Genomic DNA, 21,278 nt, shown 5'->3' with positions numbered 1-21,278 from the left:
TTCCACACTGCACTTTACAACCAATCCACTACTTCCGGCATGGAGTCACTTTAGAATATTTGAAATGTGGCAGAATTTATGTGCAAAGTGGGACCTTACCAACAGCACATGCCAGACAAGGTTTAGTGGTATTTAATATCTCATCAGAAAGACAGCTGTAGCCATGTTGCAGCAACTCCTTCATAGAGTCATAGAGGTTTACAGCATGGAAACAGGCCCTTCGGCCCAACTTGTCCATGCTGCCCTTTTTTTTTAAACCCCTAAGCTAATCCCAATTGCCCGCATTTGGCCCATATCCCTCTATACCCATCTTACCCATGTAACTATCTAAATGCTTTTTAAAAGACAAAATTGTACCCGCCTCTACTACTACCTCTGGCAGCTTGTTCCAGACACTCACCACCCTCTGTGTGAAAAAATTGCCCCTCTGGACACTTTTGTATCTCTCCCCTCTCACCTTAAACCTATGCCCTCTAGTTTTAGACTCCCCTATCTTTAGGAAAAGATATTGACTATCTAGCTGATCGATGCCTCTCATTATTTTATAGACCTCTATAAGATCACCCCTAAGCCACCTCCACTCCAGAGAAAAAAGTCCCAGTCTATCCAGCCTCTCCTTATAACTCAAACCATCAAGTCCCGGTAGCATCCTAGTAAATCTCTTCTGCACTCTTTCTAGTTTAATAATACTTTTTTTATAATAGGGTGACCAGAACTGTACACAGTATTCCAAGTGTGGCCTTACCAATGTCTTGTACTTCAACAACTGATGAAACCAAGCATGCCGAATGCCTTCTTCACCACCCTGTCCACCTGTGACTCCACTTTCAAGGAGCTATGAACCTGTACCCCTAGATCTCTTTGTTCTGTAACTCTCCCCAACGCCCTACCATTAACTGAGTAATATAATACAGCATTCGGGGCATTGACCTGCATTCCGGGCTCAAGTCTCTGCGATGGGACTCATCTGACTGTGCTACTCACTTGGCCAAAACAGGAGAATAGAGGGCAGAGAATTAGTCACCATGTGGAGGGCGGAGGATTACTCACCATATCGATGACCATTTTGCGCAGGCTCTGCCGCTGCCGTTTGGGGAGATTCTGGAAGATGTCACAGTTTTCCTCCTGAAGGAGTTTGAAGCCCACAGCGAGGTGATGATTCTCCAGGACTGACTCATCGTTATACATGAGTGCCAGCTCAGAGTCTGAGAGACAGGAACACAATGTCAGTATTGGACAAGAACCAACATCCCTGCTAATCAACTGAGGGAGAGATTCTAAAACATACCAACTACAGAGGGCCAATGCCCACCCCTTACCTGAATAAACAGTGACTCTGTACAGTTACACAGAGTGATCCTTACCCTGCTGAATAAACAGTGACTCTGTACAGTTACACAGTGAGTGATCCTTACCCTGCTGAATAAACAGTGACTCTGTACAGTTACACAGAGTGATCCTTACCCTGAATAAACAGTGACTCTGTACAGTTACACAGAGTGATCCTTACCCTGCTGAATAAACAGTGACTCTGTACAGTTACACAGTGAGTGATCCTTACCCTGCTGAATAAACAGTGACTCTGTACAGTTACACAGAGTGATCCTTACCCTGAATAAACAGTGACTCTGTACAGTTACACAGTGAGTGATCCTTACCCTGAATAAACAGTGACTCTATACAGTTACACAGTGAGTGATCCTTACCCTGCTGAATAAACAGTGACTCTGTACAGTTACACAGTGAGTGATCCTTACCCTGCTGAATAAACAGTGACTCTGTACAGTTCCACAGTGAGTGATCCTTACCCTGCTGAATAAACAGTGACTCTGTACAGTTACACAGCGAGTGATCCTTACCCTGCTGAATAAACAGTGACTCTGTACAGTTACACAGTGAGTGATCCATACCCTGCTGAATAAACAGTGACTCTGTACAGTTACACAGAGTGATCCTTACCCTGCTGAATAAACAGTGACTCTGTACAGTTACACAGTGAGTGATCCTTACCCTGCTGAATAAACAGTGACTCTGTACAGTTACACAGAGTGATCCTTACCCTGAATAAACAGTGACTCTGTACAGTTACACAGAGTGATCCTTACCCTGCTGAATAAACAGTGACTCTGTACAGTTACACAGTGAGTGATCCTTACCCTGCTGAATAAACAGTGACTCTGTACAGTTACACAGAGTGATCCTTACCCTGAATAAACAGTGACTCTGTACAGTTACACAGTGAGTGATCCTTACCCTGAATAAACAGTGACTCTATACAGTTACACAGTGAGTGATCCTTACCCTGCTGAATAAACAGTGACTCTGTACAGTTACACAGTGAGTGATCCTTACCCTGCTGAATAAACAGTGACTCTGTACAGTTCCACAGTGAGTGATCCTTACCCTGCTGAATAAACAGTGACTCTGTACAGTTACACAGCGAGTGATCCTTACCCTGCTGAATAAACAGTGACTCTGTACAGTTACACAGTGAGTGATTCTTACTCTGCTGAATAAACAGTGACTCTGTACAGTTACACAGTGAGTGATCCTTACCCTGCTGAATAAACAGTGACTCTGTACAGTTCCACAGTGAGTGATCCTTACCCTGCTGAATAAACAGTGACTCTGTACAGTTACACAGCGAGTGATCCTTACCCTGCTGAATAAACAGTGACTCTGTACAGTTACACAGTGAGTGATTCTTACTCTGCTGAATAAACAGTGACTCTGTACAGTTACACAGCGAGTGATCCTTACCCTGCTGAATAAACAGTGACTCTGTACAGTTCCACAGTGAGTGATTCTTACTCTGCTGAATAAACAGTGACTCTGTACAGTTACACAGTGAGTGATCCTTACCCTGCTGAATAAACAGTGACTCTGTACAGTTACACAGTGAGTGATCCTTACCCTGCTGAATAAACAGTGACTCTGTACAGTTACACAGTGATCCAGCTGGAGGCCTGTGACTAGTGGTGTTCTGCAGGGCTCTGTATTGGGACCTCTGCTGTTTGTGATTTATATAAACGATCTGGAAGAAGGTGTAACTGGGATGATCAGTAAATCAGTTTGCGGACGACACGAAATTGGCAGGACTTGCAGATAGTGAGGAGCATTGTCAGAGGCTACAGAAGGATATAGATAGGCTGGAAATTTGGGCAAAGAAATGGCAGATGGAGTTCAATCCAGATAAATGCAAAGTGATGCATTTTGGTAGAAGGGGGGGGTGCTATACGATAAATGGCAGAACCTGAGTGAGACACAGTCTGAGTACATTTGGCAATCTGGGGTGAAGTGGGGACTCGGTGCAGAGGGGAAAGAGGGGCTCTTTTGTTTTTTACTGTTGAACTTTCAGCCTTCAGAAAGCGGTCTCGCCCTGCCGCTGGAGCAGAGGAGAATTTGGTAAGCAAAAGACAACCCTGAGATCACAAGAAACTGGTAAACTGATTGGCTGATAAGTGCCCTCAATTTAAGGGGCTGTGTGAAAAGTTTGTGGCGGGACTCAGGAAAAGTTAGAGTTTAATATAGTACGGTGATACAAAAGTCCAAAATATAATAGAATTACTGTAAGAAAAGTAAACAGAGTGTACCCTTGGGTTTAGAAAAGTCCATAACTTGGTGATTATTTATTAAAATATATAAAAGCATGATTAAAACTTAACTAATTTAATTAAATAATTATGTAAACCACATGAAGGATGGCAGGACAGGTGATGTGTCGAGGCTGCAGTATGTGGGGAGCTCCTGGATAACATTGTGACCCGGGGAAGACGCATCTGCAGTAAGTGTTTGCGACTTGAGGAGCTTCAAAGAACAAAGAACAGTACAGCACAGGAAACAGGCCCTTCGGCCCTCCAGCTCAGAGTCACTGAGCTGGAGGCTGAGCTGCAGACATTGCTACTCATCAGGGAGGGAGAGTGTTACTTGGGCACTTTGTTTCAGGAGGTGGTCACACCCCTTGGCACAGGGTCTTCTGGTTTGGAAATTGGTCAGGAACAGGGGGTGTGAATGCAGCCGAGGCAGGTACTGGCACTCAGGGCAGGAGTGTCAGACTCTGCAGTCATCCAACAGGTTTGAGGATCTCTCAGCGTGTTTGGGTAAGAGTGGGGGGATAAGCTGACTGGCCATGGCACCGTGGTACAGGAAGTCATTCAAGTGGGGGGAGCATATAGTGGTAGGGGACAGTACAGTGAGGAGGATTGACAGTGTTCTCTGCAACAAAGACCGAGATTCCCAGACAATTGTATTGCCTGCCCAGTGCCAGGGTTCGGGGCATCTGCCCCAGGTTGGAGATGAACTTGCAATGGGAGGGGAAGAATCCTGTTGTCATGGTTCATGTAGGTACCAAAAACATGGGTAAAATAAGGAATAGAGAGTTTGAGGAGCTAGGCACTAAATTAAACAACAGAGCGTCCAAGGTTCTGATCTCGGGATTATTACCTGAACCATGTGCAAATTGGCATAGAGTACATAAAATTAGAGAGTTGAATAGTGGCTGAAAGACTGGTGTGGGAGAAGTGGGTTTCGGTTAGTGGGGCACTGGCACCAGTCCTGGAGAAAGTGGGGGCTGTATTGTTGGGACGGCCCACATCTGAACCACACTGGGACCAATGTCCTTGCAAACTGCATAACGTGGGAAGTAGAGAGGGCTTTAAACTAAATAAAGCGGGGCATGGATCTGGAGAGGTGATACCTAAGCTTTGACAGCATTGCAAGGCAGCTATTTAGGTAATGATACCCAGAGTGTGACAGGAAGAGACATAAGGTACAAACATAAAAAATAGCAGCAAATAGGGTCAAAGGGAGAAAAATGGTAAAATAAGAAAATTAATGGCTCTTTGCAAATAATATTCAGCACAAGATGAATGGATTAACATTGCAAATGGAGGTTAATGGTATGATCTTATTGCCATTACACAGACGTGGTTACAAGGTGATGCATTTTGGTAGAACTAACATAGGGGGGAGCTATACGATAAATGGCAGAACCATAAAGGGTGTAGATACGCAGAGGGACCTGGGTGTGCAAGTCCACAGATCCTTGAAGGTGACGTCACAGGTGGAGAAGGTGGTGAAGAAGGCATATGGCATGCTTGCCTTTATAGGACGGGGCATAGAGTATAAAAGTTGGGGTCTGATGTTGCGGTTGTATAGAACGTTGGTTCAGCCGCATTTGGAATACTGCGCCCAGTTCTGGTTGCCACACTACCGGAAGGACGTGGAGGCTTTAGAGAGAGTACAGAGGAGATTTACCAGGATGTTGCCTGGTATGGAAGGGCTTAGTTATGAGGAGAGATTGGGTAAACTGGGGTTGTTCTCACTGGAAAGACGGAGGATGAGGGGGTGACCTAATAGAGGTGTATAAAATTATGAAAGGCATAGATAGGGTGAACGCTGGGAAGCTTTTTCCCAGGTCGGTGGTGACGTTCACGAGGGGTCATAGGTTCAAGGTGAGGGGGGGGAGGTTTAACACGGATATCAGAAGGACGTATTTTATGCAGAGGGTGGTGGGGGCCTGGAATGCGCTGCCGGGCAAGGTGGTGGAGGCGGACACACTGGGAACGTTTAAGACTTATCTAGATAGCCACATGAACGGAGTGGGAATGGAGGGATACAAAAGAATGGTCTAGTTTGGACCAGGGAGCGGCGTGGGCTTGGAGGGCCGAAAGGCCTGTTCCTGTGCTGTATTGTTCTTTGTTCTTTGTTGAGATCAGAGCTGGGAACCAAGTATTCAGGGGTATGTGACTTTTCGTAAGGACAGGCAGGAAGGAAAGGATGGTGGGACAGCTTTGTTAATGCAAGGTGGAATAAGTATGATAGAGAGTAATGATCTCAGATGGAAAATGTAGAATCCATATGGGTGGAGGGAAAAAATAACAAGGGGAAGACAGCAATGGTGGAATAGTCTAAAGGCCCCCTGACAGTGACCATAACATGGCAGAAATTAAATTCCAGTTTGAGAGTGAGAAACTTGAGTCAGAAACAACTGTGCTATTTTAAATAAGGGTAAATACACAGAACCAGGACAGTGTTGGCAGGCGTGGACTGGGAAAGGAGTTTAGCAGAAAAGACGGGTGATCAACAATGGTAAACATTTATAAAATTGTTCATGACTCACAGCAAAGATATATCCCAGTGAGGAAGAAGGGTTCTAGGAAAGGGATTAATCAAGCGTGGTTAACCAAGGAAATTCAGGATAGTATTGAACTGAAAGGAAAAACATACAATGTGTCAAAGATTAATGGCAAGCCAGAGGATTGGGAACACTTGAAAAACAAACAAAAGATGACCAAAAATAATGGAGTGGGAGAAGATAAACTACGAGGATAAACTAACCAGAAATATAAAAAGACAGTAAGAGTTTCTTCACATATATAAAAAGAGAGAGGTCAAAGCCAACATAGGTCCCTTAGAGAATTAGAAATAATAATGGGGAACCAGAAAGAGACAGGAGTTAAATAAATGCTTTGTATCAGTCTTCACAGTGGAATACACAAATGGCATTCCAGAATTAATCAAGGGACAAAAGGGGGGAGGAAATAAATACAGTAACTATCACTCGAGAAAAGGTACTGGGGAAACCAATGGGGCTCAGGTAAATCTCCCAGAGTTCAACAACTTTAGACAGCAAGGTTCCTCCTCCACCTTAAATCCACCCCCCCCCCCCCCCCCCCCACTTTTGTAGCTTGTTGTTAGTTGTTTTTCAGCTTCCTCCCCCCCAACCCCCCCCCCCCCCCCCCCCCCGGGCCCCACTTGGTTGCCTTTCTCAGGCTGTTCAGTTGCTCCCGTTAACACGTTCTGCTATCCCACCTTTTGCCGCTATTAGCACTCTTCATCTCTTCATTAACACTCCCCTTCGTCTTGTGTCCATATCACCTCTTCCCCAACCTATCCCTGGTCTTTTATTCTGCCCCACCTCCTTTGCCCCCTTTCCCACAATATAATTCTCTACATTTCTACCCTGCGTCAGTTCAGTAGAAGGGTCATTTAGATCTGAAATGTTAACTCCACAGATGCTGCCAGACCTGCTGAGTTTATCCAGCATTTTCTGTTTTTATTTCAGGTTTCCAGTGTCTGCCATACTTTGATTTTATTTAGATTAGTCGCCTGGACCTGATGGGTTGGATCCAAGGATATTAGAGCTACAGACAGTGGATGCACTGTTTGTAATCTTCCAAGAATCCTTAAATTCTGGAAAAGTCTTGGGAGAATTGGAAAATTGCCAATGTAACGCCCTTATTCAAAAAGGAAGGGAGACAAAACACAGGTAACTGAGGACCAGTTAGCTTGACATTTGTCATTGGGAAAATATTAGTCGATTATAAAGGATGGTAGAAGAGCATTTAGAAATACATAATACAATCAAGCAGACTCAGCAAGGCTTCGCGAAGGAAAAATCCTGCCTGACAAATCCATTCGAATTCTTTGAGGTGGTAACAAGCAGGATGGATAAAGGTGTTTGTGCTCCCCTGTTGCAGTTCAGGGGAGGAGGAATGAATTCCGCTTCTTCATAAACTATCTTTATTTCTTTGATCCAACTCCACATAGGATTCTCGGGTAAGATCCTGGCATGGATAGAGGATTGGCTGACTGGCAGAAGGCAGAGAGTGGGGATAAAGGGGTCTTTTTAAGGATGGCAGCCGGTGACTAGTGGTGTGCCTCAGGGGTCAGTGCTGGGACCACAACTTTTCACAAGATACATTAACGATTTGGAGGAAGGAACTGAAGGCACTGTTGCTAAGTTTGCAGATGATACAAGGATATGTAGAGGGACAGGTAGTATTGAGGAAGCAGGGGGGCTACAGAAGGATTTGGACAGGTTAGGAGAGTGGGCAAAGAAGTGGCAGATGGAATACAATGTGGAAAAGTGTGAGGTTATGCACTTTGGAAGGAGGAATGGAGGCATAGACTATTTTCTAAATGGGAAAATGCTCAGGAAATCAGAAACACAAAGGGGCTTGGGGAGTCCTTGTTCAAGATTCTCTTAAGGTTAACATGCAGGTTCAGTCGGCAGTTAGAAAGGCAAATGCAATGTTAGCATTCATGTCGAGAGGGCTAGAATACAAGATGGGATGTACTTCTGAGGCTGTATAAGGCTCTGGTCAGGGCCCATTTGGAGCATTGTGAGCAGTTTTGGGCCCCATACCTAAGGAAGGATGTGCTGGGCTTGGAAAGGGTTCAGAGGAGGTTCACAAGAATGATCCCTGGAATGAAGAGCTTGTCATATGGGGAACGGTAGAGGACTTTGGGTCTGTACTCGGAGTTTAGAAGGATGAGACGAGATCTTATTGAAACTTATAGGATACTGCGAGGCCGGGATAGAGTGGACGTGGAGAGGATGTTTCCGCTAGTAGGAAAAACTAGAACCAGAGGGCGCAACCTCAGGCTAAAGGGACGATCCTTTAAAACAGAGATGAGGAGGAATTTCTTCAGCCAGAGAGTGGTGAATCTGTGGAACTCTTTGCCGCAGAAGGCTGTGGAGGCCAGGTCATTGAGTGTGTCTTTAAGACAGAGATAGATAGGATCGTGATTGATAAGGGGATCAGGGGTTATGGGGAAAAGGCAGGAGAATGGGGATGAGAAAAATATCAGCCATGATTGACCAGCCATGAGAAATGTGTGGGTTTACGGTGATAGGATGGGATTGAATGGTGGAACAGACTCGATGGGCAGAGTGGCCTAATTCTGCTCCTATGTCTTATGGTCTTATATATCAGTGACTTCTATTGAATAATTGACATCAAATTAGGACTTAATTGGAAGGTCTGTTAACCCATCCCTAACAGAGGGGAACCAGTAGATGTAATATACTTAGATTTCCAAAAAGTGTTCAAAAAGGTATTGCACAAAAGACTAAAGATAAGAGTTCATGGTGTTGGGGTAGTATATTAGCATGGATAGAAGATTACACAGCTAATAGAAGGCTAGAGAGGCGGGAAAAGAGGAGCACTTTCAGGATTGCAACCTATAACTGGTGGATCCACAGGGATCAGTGCTAGGGCCACAATTATTTACAATATATATTAATGATTTGGACATGGGAAGTGAATGTCCTATTGCCAAGTTTGCGGATGGCATAAAAATTGAGGGGCAGGCAAGTGGTGAGGATGACACAGCGTCTACAGAGGGACATAGACAGGTTAAGTGAGTGAGCAAAAACTTGGTAGATGGAATATAATGTAGGAAAATGTGAAGTTCTGCACTTTGGTAGGAAGAATAAAGAAGCTGAATGTTATTTAAATAGAGAAAGACTGCAGAAAGCTGCAGCACAGAGAGATTTGGGGCTCCTTATACATAAATCACAAAAAGCTAGCAAGTGGAATGTTGGACTTTATTTCCAAGTGAATGGAGTATAAAAATAGGGAAATCTTATTAAAACTACACAAGACACTGGTTAGATCACACCTGGGAATAATGTGGACCAGTTTGAGTCCCAAATCTAAGGAAAGATATATTGCAGTTGTTCCTTTTCCTTTATGTTACAGCTGTATAAGGTGCTGATGAGGCCACATCTGGAGTACTGTGTAGTTTTGGTCTCCTTACTTGAGAAAGGATATACTGGCACTGGAGGGGGTGCAGAGGAGATTCACTAGGTTGATTCCAGAGTTGACAGGGTTGGTTTATGAGGAGAGACTGAGTAGACTGGGGCTATACTCATTGGAATTCAGAAGAATAGAAACATATAAGATTATGAAGGGAATAGATAAGATAGAAGCAGGGAAGTTATTTCCACTGGTGAGTGAAACTAGAACTAGGGGGCATGGCCTCAAAATAAGGGGAAGTAGATTTAGGACTGAGTTAAGGAGGAACTTCTTCACACAAAGGGTTGTGAATCTGTGGAATTCCCTGCCCAGTGAAGCAGTTGAGGCTACCTCATTGAATGTTTTTAAGACAAAGATGGATAGATTTTTGAACTAAAGGAATTAAGGGTTATGGTGAGCGGGTGGGTAAGTGGAGCTGAGTCCACAAAATATCAGCCATGATCTTATTGAATGGCGGAGCAGGCTCGAGGGGCCAGATGGCCTACTCCTGCTCCTAGTTCTTATGTTCTTATCACACCTGGGAATAATGTGAACAGTTTGAGTCCCAAATCTAAGGAATTGGCATTGGAGGCTGCCCAGAGAAGGTTCACTAGATTGATCTGGATATGGAGGGATTTTGTCATGAGGAGAGGTTAAGTAGGTTGGGCCTGCACTCATTGGAGTTCAGAAGAATGAGAGACGACTTTATTGAGACATATTGGATTCTGAAGGGCCTTGAGAAATTAGATGCTATGAGGTTGTGGGAGAGTCCAGGACCAGGGGGGCATACTCTTAGAGTAAGTGATTGCCCATTTGAGACAGAGATGAGGAGGAATTTCTTCTGAGGGTAGGTAATCTGTGGAATTCATTACCGCAGAGAGCTGTACAGGCTGAGGTAGACAGATTTTTAATCAGTAAGGAATCAAGGTTATTGGAACATGGAGTTGAGAATTTGCAGATCAAATCAGTCCTGATCTCATTGAGCAGACCTAGTGGGCTGAATGGCCTACTTCTGCTCCGACATCTTATGGTCTTCCCAGGTCAGCTTCCACTTCCATAAAGGCTGTGGTATAGTCGTCATGTTACTGGAACAATAATCCAGAAATTGAGAGTTTAAATCCTGTTGAAACAGTGTGAGAAACTTGCTTCAGGTAAAAAAATCTAGAAATCATTAATTGGTGATCTGTAAAAGTGACCATGGATTGTGTTTAAAAATGCAACTTGATTCACTAATGTTTAAAGTTTATTTATTAGTGTCACAAGTAGGCTTACATTAACACAGCAATGAAGTTACTGTGAAAATCCCCTAGTCGCCACACTCCGGCGCCTGTTCGGTTACACTGAGGGAGAATTTAGCACGGCCAATCCACCTAACCAGCACGTCTTTCAGACTGTGGGAGGAAACCGGAGCACCCGGAGGAAACCCACGCAGACACGGGGAGAACGCGTAAACTCCACACAGACAATGACCCAAGCTGGGAATCGAACCCGGGTATCTGACGCTGAGAGGCAGCAGTGCTAACCACTGTACAGGAATGGATAGGAATCCTGGGTATTCCTATCCATTCCTGCTCCAGTTTCTAACAGTAAGAAGTCTCACAACACCAGGTTAAAGTCCAACAGGTTATTTCCTTCCTGATGAAGGAACAGCGCTCCGAAAGCTCGTGCTACCAAATAAACCTGTTGGACTTTAACCTGGTGTTGTGAGACTTCTTACTGTGCCCACCCCAGTCCAACGCCGGCATCTCCCCATCATCCAGTTCCTAACCACACAGTTGACTCCTATTTGCTCTCTGGGACAGTCGTTCAGCTGTAACAAAGCACTTTATCAAGAAGGCTTCTCGGTGAAACTAAGGACGGGCAATAATGGCAACCTTGCCAGAAATGGCCCCATCCCAAGAGTGCAGAGGAATGTAAGTGTCAGAGATGGGTTTCATACTCACTGGTGTTGATGAGGAACTGATTGGAAACTCCTGGGTGATCCACATCATGAATCGCAGCAGCAAACAGCGCAGCAAGCGTCTCCAGATCGGTGAAGACAGCCTGGAATAAACAGAAACAGGTCCAGTCAGAGGCACCCAGTACAGCGGTGACCACTCTGCTATTGTACATAATAGACAACAACTCCTCCCTCAGTCAACATGAGCCAGCTGAGCGATGGGCAGCAAACAGTCATCCAGGAAGGATCAGAGCAATCGGAGTGAGAATCTGTCCTGGAGGCCAGGCGCAGAGGCTGCAGACGGAGCAGGAGTTACATTTGTCCTGGAATTAGTGGGTGTCTGTCACTCCCACAGTGTGGAGGAGGTACACTGAGCAAACGTGAAATGTACTCACATCAAGGGCCGGGGTAGACAGCAGTACGTGTGTAGACTGGGTGACATCAGCTGCATGCAAGCTGTTGTGGTAGGCAACATCGGCATGGTAATGGTCTTCCAGTGTCATCATGTACGTGAGGAAAGTGTCAACTGGAATCTGGAACGTCTTCATCAAATCCCTCTCCTGAAATAAACACAGAGAGCGATCCTTACCCTGCTGGATAAACAGTGACTCTGTACAGTTACAGTGAGTGATCTTTACCCTGCTGAATAAACAGTGTCTCTATACAGTTACAGTGAGTGATCCTTACCCTGAATAAACAGTGACTCTGTACAGTTACACAGTGAATGATCCTTACCCTGCTGAATAATCAGTGACTCTGTACAGTTATACACTGAATGATCCTTACCCTGAATAAACAGTGACTCTGTACAGTCTCACCCAGGCCCTATCCCCATGACCCCATGTATTTACCCTAGCTAGTCCCCCTGACACTAAGGGGCAATTTTGCATGGCCAATCCACCTAACCCACACATCTTTGGAGTGTGGAAGGAAACCGGAGCATCTGGACGAAACGCACGCACACACAGGGAGAACGTGCGAACTCCACACAGACAGTGACCCAAGCCGGGCATTGAATCTGGGTCCCTGGCGCTGCGAGACAGCAGTGCTAACCACTGTGCCACCGTGCTGTCCCCACAAGAGAGATAAATACAATCCAAAATGACAAGATGGGGCAGTGCGCTCCATTGAGGACTTGATCTGATGCTTGATCTTAGCCAAAAGGCCAACTCACTCCACACCCTAACACATACATACACACAGGGTGCACTCTCACATTGGGTGAGTGACTGAACACCATGAGACACAGTGAGCCAAATGCAACTTGATTGGAGCTGCTGTTAAATGGGAATCAAAGACTAATTCTTTGAAGAACAGGACCTGGAGATCTATCTGAAGAAGAGTTGTGAAGGACTTTTGTGGTTAAAAATGGTGCCATACATAGAGGGTGGATGATCCTGTAAATCTCTGGGATCTACCTTTTTTGTATCTGATAGTTAATTTGATTTGATTCGATTTATTATTGTCACAGGTATTGGGATACAGTGAAAAGTATTGTTTCTTGCGCGCTGTACAGACAAAGCATACCGTATACAAAAGAATGGTCTAGTTTGGACCAGGGAGCGGCGCGGGCTTGGAGGGCCGAAGTGCCTGTTCCTGTGCTGTATTGTTCTTTGTTGTTGTTCTTTGTTCGCACATAGGGTGAATAGGGGGAAGAGAAAGATAGGATGCAGAGTACAGTGTTGCAGTTACAGATAGGGTGAAGAGAAAGATAAGCTTAATATATGATAGGACCATTCAAAAGCCTGATGACAGCAGAGAAGCTGTTCTTGAGTCTGTTGGGATATGTTTTCAGACTTTTGTATCTTTTTCCCGATGGAAGAAGGTGGAAGAGAGAATGTCCGGGGTGCATGGGGTTCGTGATTACGCCGGCTGCTTTTCTGAGGCAGTGGGAAGTGTAGACGGAGTCAATGGGTGGGAGGTTGGTTTGAGTGATGGACTGGGCTTCGTTCATGTTCCTTTGTAGTTCCTTGCTGTCTTGGGCAGAGCAGGAACCATACCAAGTTGTGATAAATCTGGAAAGGATGCTTTCTATGGTGCATCTGTAAAAGTTGGTGAGAGTCGTAGTCGACATGCCAAATTTCCTTAGTCTTCTGAGAAAGGAGAGGTGGTGGGCTTTCTTAACTATAAGTCAATGTGTAATTTGTAATTTTTAACTGTGATTTGCTTGCTAATTCATGTAATAATGTTGATTTTGGTTTGAAAGTGAAATCTTGTCCATTCGGTTTTTCGTTGAGGTCAGCTGGTTAATTTGGTTATTTAGGTTTGTTGATCACTTAGTGACTGCACTAACAGTAGCACAGTGAGAGACCATTACACCAACTAAAGAGTGACCTCTGTACAGTTACCCAGAATAACCCTGATCCTTGAACTACCAGTTAGGCGAGTTGCGTTCCTACCTGGAAGATAGTATACATGATGTTGCGTACATACATGTTGCGTTCCTACCTGGAAGATAGCATACATGATGCAGCTGAGCGGCCTGTTGTTAGAGAACTCCGAAACCCGGAAAATGTTAAGGCCCCAGATATTCAAATCATCCAATTCCTAGAAGAAACAGATCAACACTCTAAACACAGGATGAATGTGACACACTAAACACAGCCTGAACATTCTCAGCGGCCTTATCAATCACTCTCCTCCCACCATAAAGTCCAAAGTGGGGATGTTCACTGTGATTGCACAATGATTAGCACCATTCACTACTTCTCAGATACTGAAGCCGTCCATGTTCATTTGCAGCAAGACCAGGACAATATCCAGGTTAGAGCTGACAAGTAACTTCCACAAAGGTGTCAGGCAATCAGCCTCTCCAACAAGAGAGAATCTAACTAGATCTCCTTGACATTCAATGGCATTACCATCGCTGAATCCCCCACTATCCACATCCTGGGGATTACAGAAACTGAACTGGACCAGCCATACAAATACTGTGGCTGCAAGAGCAGGTCTGAAGTTGGGAATGCTGCAGTAATTCCTCTCCTGACTCCCCAAAGCCTATCCACCATCTATAAGGCACAAATCAGGAATGTGATGGAATATTCTCCACTTGCCTGGATGGGTGCAACTCCAACAACACTCAAGAAGCTTGACACCATCCAGGACAAAGCAGCCCCACCTGACTGGCACCCCTCCATTACCTTAAACATTGACTCCCTCCCACAGTGGCACCATGTGTACCATGTACAAGGTGCACTGCAGAAACTCACCAAGGCTCCTTCAACAGCGTTATCCAAATCCGTGACCTCTGAACCTTGGAAGAACAAGAGCAGCAAATACATGGGAAGCTCCCCCTCCAGATCACCCACCACCATCACTTGAAAAAATATCACTGTTGTCTGTTGTTGGGTCACAATCCTGGAACTCCCCCCTAATAGCACTGCGGAGGCATCCCGACACCACAGCGCCTGCAGCGGATCAAGAAGGCAGCTCACCACCACCTTCTCAGGGGCAATTAGTGATGGACAATAAATGTTGGTCCAGCCAGCGACACCCACATCCCATCAAACAGTAAATAAAAAAATGAAACGGCTGGAAAATTGGAATATTATTGCTCGATTCTTTCAGGTCACTCGAGGATGTTCTTAACCATTTTTCCTCCATTGCTCCCGAACGTGCTGACTCTCCCTGGGGTACAGTTCCCCTCTCCTGACTCTCCCTGGGGTACAGTTCCCCTCTCCTGACTCTCCCTGGGGTACAGTTCCCCTCTCCTGATTCTCTCTGGGGTACAGTTCCCCTCTCCTGACTCTCCCTGGGGTACAGTTCCCCTCTCCTGACTCTCCCTGGGGTACAGTTCCCCTCTCCTGATTCTCTCTGGGGTACAGTTCCCCTCTCCTGACTCTCCCTGGGGTACAGTTCCCCTCTCCTGACTCTCCCTGGGGTACAGTTCCCCTCTCCTGACTCTCCCTGGGGTACAGTTCCCCTCTCCTGACTCTCTCTGGGGTACAGTTCCCCTCTCCTGACTCTCCCTGGGGTACAGTTCCCCTCTCCTGACTCTCTCTGGGGTACAGTTCCCTTCTCCTGATTCTCTCTGGGGTACAGTTCCCCCTCTCCTGACTCTCTGGGGTACAGTTCCCCCTTTCCTGACTCTCTGGGGTACAGTTCCCTTCTCCTGAAGGTGCTGATTCTCCCTGGGGTACAGTTCCCCTCTCCTGACTCTCTCTGAGGTACAGTTCCCCCTTTCCTGACTCTCTGGGGTACAGTTCCCCTCTCCTGACTCTCTCTGAGGTACAGTTCCCCCTTTCCTGACTCTCTGGGGTACAGTTCCCCTCTCCTGATTCTCCCTTCCACAGTTCTATGAATTGTGAACAGTGTGAAACTTCACCATTCAGAAGTGATTGGTTATTTGAGCATATGATTGATGTACCCAATGCTATACTCCTCGAATATCTACTCTCTTCCAGCTACTTGGAACCAGAACTCAGTGAGCACTGTGTTTAGGAGCCAGGGTTCTCAGGTCATCTGCACAGCTGCCCTAACTCCGATCAGCTACCAGTGCAGAGCTGAGGAGAAGCCTGGATATTTCTGCTCGCGAAGGCTCAGTATTCCAGAATGTTAAACATTTCCCTAGGGGTTTCAGTCAGTTCGATTACCAGGAGAGTAAGCTGGAGCAGTTGGCACAATGCCAGTTGGCTCCTTGCTGGTTGGTACTTGTGCTCCAGGTGCCAACATGCTAACATTACCTTGGTCAATGCTTCCTCCTGCTGGGTCTTGACTCCAAACCTGGGGATGCTGGAGTTACTGAGGTTGAAGCTGGAGCTGTGGGTCAGCTTCTTCACACCACTAATCTGGCACATGGGCTGTTTCTTCTTCTTGTCCCGTTCCTTCTGTGTGGGAGGTGGGATTTCCACTTCATTCTGCTTATCTGAAAGGAAGTGACAGATGGAAGATGAAATTTAATGTGGAAAACGTTGAGGTGATACATTCTGGCTGAAAAAATGTGGGTAGGCAAAATACATCCACACAGACAGACAGAGACCCACACAGACAGACACAAACAGACAGAGACCCACACAGACACACAAACAGACAGAGACCCACACAGACAGAGAGAGACTCACACAAACAGACAGAGACCCACACAAATAGACAGAGACCCACACAGACAGACAGAGACCACGCAGACAGACACAAACAGAGACCCACACAGACAAAGACCCACACAAATAGATAGAGACCCACACAGACAGAGACCCACACAGACAGACAGAGACCCACAGAAACAGAGACCCACACAGACAGACAGAGACCCACACAAATAGACAGAGACCCACACATACAGAGAGACCCACACAGACAGACACTCACACACACACACTCACTCACACACTCACTCACACACATTCACACACACACACACACTCACTCACACACACACACACTCGCACACACACACACACTCGCACACACACACATTCACACACACACACACACACAACACACACTCACACTCACTCACACACACACTCACACACACGCACTCACACACTCGCACACACTCACATACGCACACACACACACACACACAAGGCTCTGCTCTTGTCCAGTTACCCTTCGAAAGACTTAAAACCGTGTCCCAAAAAATACCATGACTTCCTGTACGTATATCTCTAACTCGCTCCGTCCGTTTCCCTCTCTCAATCACTCTTCCCACCCTCCTCTCGTTCTGTTTCTCCCCAGGGTCCCCTCCTCCCCTTTGCTTTCTCCCCCCGTCACTCCCCAGATGTATCCTCGCCTTGTGTCTCTCAGGGTGCCTCCTCTCGCTCTGTTTCACCCTGGGGTGCCTCCTCTCGCTCTGTTTCACCCTGGGGTGCCTCCTCTCGCTCTCTTTCACCCTGGGGTACTGCCTCTTGCTCTGTTTCACCCTGGGGTGCTGCCTCTCACTCTGTTTCACCCTGGGGTGCCTCCTCTCGCTGTGTTTCACCCTGGGGTGCTGCTTCTCGCTCTGTTTCACCCTGGGGTGCTGCCTCTCACTCTGTTTCACCCTGGGGTGCTGCCTCTTGCTCTGTTTCACCCTGGGGTGCTGCCTCTTGCTCTGTTTCTCCCTGGGGTGCCTCCGCTGTGGAGCCTTTCTCCAGGGTATCTTCTCACTTACCTAGGAAGGTGCTGGAGATGTACTCAGAGACCTGGTTCCCTGACCGGCTCATTTCCGAGAGATGTGTTAGTTCCCTGTTCAGCATCCTCTTGAACTGTTAGAGAGACAGAGGGAAATGTGACCACAAACCTGACCACTTATGGTTAAAATATCAAAAAGCACAAATGTCACAGAGGCAAATTAGTAAACCATCCCGTGCTGCCATAATTAACTGGAGCACTGAGCCCTTCGCAAACCAGGATCATTTTGGTATCACTGACTTCAGTCATTAATCAAATTACAGGATATCAGCCAGTCGTCACATGGAGAACCTCTTAGAGCTCATGTGGGCACTGGAAGCCCAATCTGATTCTGTGCCATTGAGCTTACCAGTGGATCTCAGTGTGTCCTGATTAAACATGGCAGACCCAGGAGCGGGAAGGCAATGTGGCAACTGTTGGCTGTCCAGCAGAGACCAGCTCATTCACCCCACCAAGGTATCAACTCGGTGTGGCTTCATACCCACTGGGGCATTCACAAACTGAGCAACCCAGAGATAGATCCAAACACAGCTTTATTTCCCATGAAATGTGCAACAATGCATTTCATGACAAATATATAAGAACATATTTAATCAAACTATTCAAAATGACCAGTGCAAGTGTGTGGAACATGGGGGAGAATGTATTTTTTACTCTTTCACAGCATGTGGGGGCATCACTGGCAAAGTCAGTATTTATTGCCCGTCCTTAGTTGCCCTTGAGAAGGTGGTGGTGAGCTGCCTTCTTGAATCGCTGCTGTCCCCGTGGTGTAGGTACACCCACAGTGCTGTTAGGGAGGGAGTTCCAGATTTTAACCCAGTGACAACAACATATTTCCAAGTCAGAATGGTGAGGGACTTGGAGGGGAACCTCCACCGTGCCACCGCTGGAAAAGGACTTTCTGACTGTATGTTTAAATAACTTTACTTTTCTTCCCTATTACTTATTTGCACCATCCAGCACATTAAAATCTCCGATTCGGAAACCTTCTACTGTACCTTGAAACTGAACCCATTCTTGCAGCAGCTACCAAGTTGTCTGCAGCAGTAATTTTCTCACCCAATTGAAATCTGATGCTACGAAGACTCAGGATATAAATCGAGGGGTTGTTAGGACATGGAGGCTGGAATGTTACCCTCCCACCCATCACTGGAATTGGAACGGGCGAGGGGCGGACCATGGAAAGGTCCATTTCAGGGCGAGAGAGGCCATTAAATCCCTCCCGGAATGTTCCCACCAGAAACAGTGGCAGGAATAGAATCCATACCTTTCGTATCTGAAATAAAAATGGAGAGGGTTATGGGAGATTGGACGGTGGGGATAGTTCTTTCTGGGAGGTGTGCAGTGACAAGCATTGGCCAAATAGCTTCCTTCGGTGCTGTGAAATTCTATCGTTCCCACATGGAAATCAGGTATCACTCAATACTGCTATTGATTAAATCCATTACTTCCCAACATGTTGAATGTGGAAGAAATTCTTGCCATAGGAATGGATGCTTTTTGTGGCTAAAATCTTACTCTGATCTCCCTGTGCTGGTGAGGGAGACTGTTGGACTTTAACCTGGTGTTGTGAGACTTCTTACTGAGGGAGACTGGGACAGTGCTGAGATGGGAAACATTGCGATGGAAATTCAAAATCACCATGGCAGCAGCATCAAGGACTCTGTAACAGTCCCACACACAATGCCAGCTACTAGAGATACCAACATTACTATAGTGCGCCTCTGAGGTCCTCTCCACACAGACAGACTCTCCCGAAAGAATCCCTCCTGACCAGACCAGGTTTGGCTAAAGTTTTCGACCGGGTCCATTGTACAGAAGTTCAAAGCTGAGTGTACGATAGGACACAAAGTAATTCTTGTTTCTCACAATCAGAGAGCACAGAAGGAGGCCATTCAGCCCATTGTGCCGCTCTGTGACTGGACTATCCAGTTGGTCTTATACTCCTGCTTTTTCCTCACAGCCCTGCCAAGTTGCAATCAATTGAAAGTTATTATTGAACCTGCCTCCATCACCCTATCAGGGAGCTCGTTCCAAATCACAACAGCTTGCTCTTTAAAAGTTTCTCCCCATCTCCCCTTTGGTTCTTTTGCCAATTATCTGAAATCTGTGTCCTCCAGGTGCCAACCCTTCTGCCTCAGGCAGCAGCTTCTCCTTATTCGTGCCAGTAAAACCCCTCCTGTTCTCAACACCTCCACTGAATCATCCATTAGCCTTTTCTGGTCGAAGGAAAATAACCCCAGCTCCCTTCCACGTTGTTAAAGTCCTCCCCCTGGAACCAGTAAATCTCCTCTCTATCCTCCCCAAGGCCGTGGCATTATTTATATTTAAAAACAGGTGAATAGACTTTCCATTGACAGCTAATCATATTTACTTAATGAACAAATATCCGGATTCTGCTCCTGGACCTCCTCATTTAACTGATCCCAGTGAGGAGGCAATTGCTGTCTGTATCTCTGGACTGGAGTGTATCCAGTAGCTCTCTGTGGATGTCTGTGAGCCCCCCAATGTGATCCCCCCAATGTCTGAGTGCCAGAGGAAGCCCAGTGTCCGTGGAACCAAGTTCAACATGGTCAGTGCCCACAGGAGAGATTTGAACAGTGTGTAGTTTAAAGATCTGGCTCATAAAGGGTTCACATGAGAGTGAAAACAGTGCCTGCACAGTGATGTAAGAGAACAACATGGCCCATACCTAGCGGTCAGTGTAGTATTGGACAGAGCAAGAATGGAGACAGCTCCTAGTTTAGACTGTACCAATGTACAATCTTTCTGGTAGTGAGGACAGAGGTGGGGTGAGTACAACTCGTGTAGAATGGAAAAGAGGAGTGGGCCAGGAGATACTAATACTAATAGAGTCTAATGAAGGTGTGGGTTTCAGTGGTGGGGTTAGGCTAAGGGATGAATGGGAAGGCTGTGGTGGGGATGGCTGTAAATGGTCTTTGTGAGAAGGGGGGGGGGTGGGGAGAGGAGAAGACCCTGCTGGTCCTCTAATCTGTTGCTAGGAGGCCACCCCCAGACAGCTACAGTACTTCCTGCTGCCTGCAGGGACCCAGAGGCCCACTGGAAAACTCTGGTTGCCTCTTGGAACTGAATGGTCTTGTTAGCGACAGACAGCATGGTTTTGTACAGGGGAGGTCATGTCTCACTAATTTAACTGAGTTTTTTGAGGAGGTGACAAAAATGATTGACGGGGGGAGGGCTGTGGATGTTGTCTACAAGTACTTTAGTAAAGCATTCGACAAGGTCCCTCATGGCAGGCTGGTGCAAAAGATTAAATCACATGGGATCAGGGGTGAACTAGCTAGATAAATTCAGAACCGGTTTGGCCATAGAAGACAGAGGGTAGCGATGGAAGGGTGTTTTTCTGAATGGAGGTCTGTAACTAGTGGTGTTCCGCAGGGATCAGTGCTGGGACCTCTGCTGTTTGTAATATATATAAATGACTTGGAAGAAAATGTAACTGGTCTGATCAGCAAGTTTGCGGATGATACTAAGGTTGGCGGAGTTGCGGATAGTGATGAAGATTGTCAGAGAATACAGCAGGATATAGATAGACTGGAAAATTGGGTGGAGAAATGGCAGATGGAATTTAATCTGGACAAATGCGAGGTGATGCATTTTGGTAGATCCAATTCAGGTGGGAGCTATAAAATAAATGGCAGAACCATCAGGAGCATCGACACACAGAGATCAGGGAGCAC

General features: G+C 46.2%; 1 protein-coding gene across 1 annotated transcript in view; it reads right to left on the bottom strand.

The window, feature by feature from the left end:
- The window catches only part of pde4a (phosphodiesterase 4A, cAMP-specific), a 355,838-nt gene that overhangs the window by 7,689 nt on the left and 326,871 nt on the right, over positions 1 to 21,278 (bottom strand). The window contains exons 7-12 of the mRNA XM_078234948.1: positions 17,558 to 17,651; positions 16,146 to 16,327; positions 13,912 to 14,010; positions 11,859 to 12,023; positions 11,468 to 11,567; positions 1,051 to 1,205 (exon numbers count right to left, since the gene is read on the bottom strand). Of these exons, the coding sequence (XP_078091074.1) occupies positions 1,051 to 1,205; positions 11,468 to 11,567; positions 11,859 to 12,023; positions 13,912 to 14,010; positions 16,146 to 16,327; positions 17,558 to 17,651 (795 nt within the window). The remainder of the gene's footprint in view (positions 1 to 1,050; positions 1,206 to 11,467; positions 11,568 to 11,858; positions 12,024 to 13,911; positions 14,011 to 16,145; positions 16,328 to 17,557; positions 17,652 to 21,278) is intronic.

The sequence above is a fragment of the Mustelus asterias genome, chromosome 19 (assembly GCF_964213995.1).
Source record: "Mustelus asterias chromosome 19, sMusAst1.hap1.1, whole genome shotgun sequence".
In the NCBI taxonomy this organism is placed as follows: domain Eukaryota; kingdom Metazoa; phylum Chordata; class Chondrichthyes; order Carcharhiniformes; family Triakidae; genus Mustelus; species Mustelus asterias.
The sequence above is the reverse complement of the archived record's forward strand: the minus strand, read 5'-3'. Positions and strand labels throughout refer to the sequence as shown.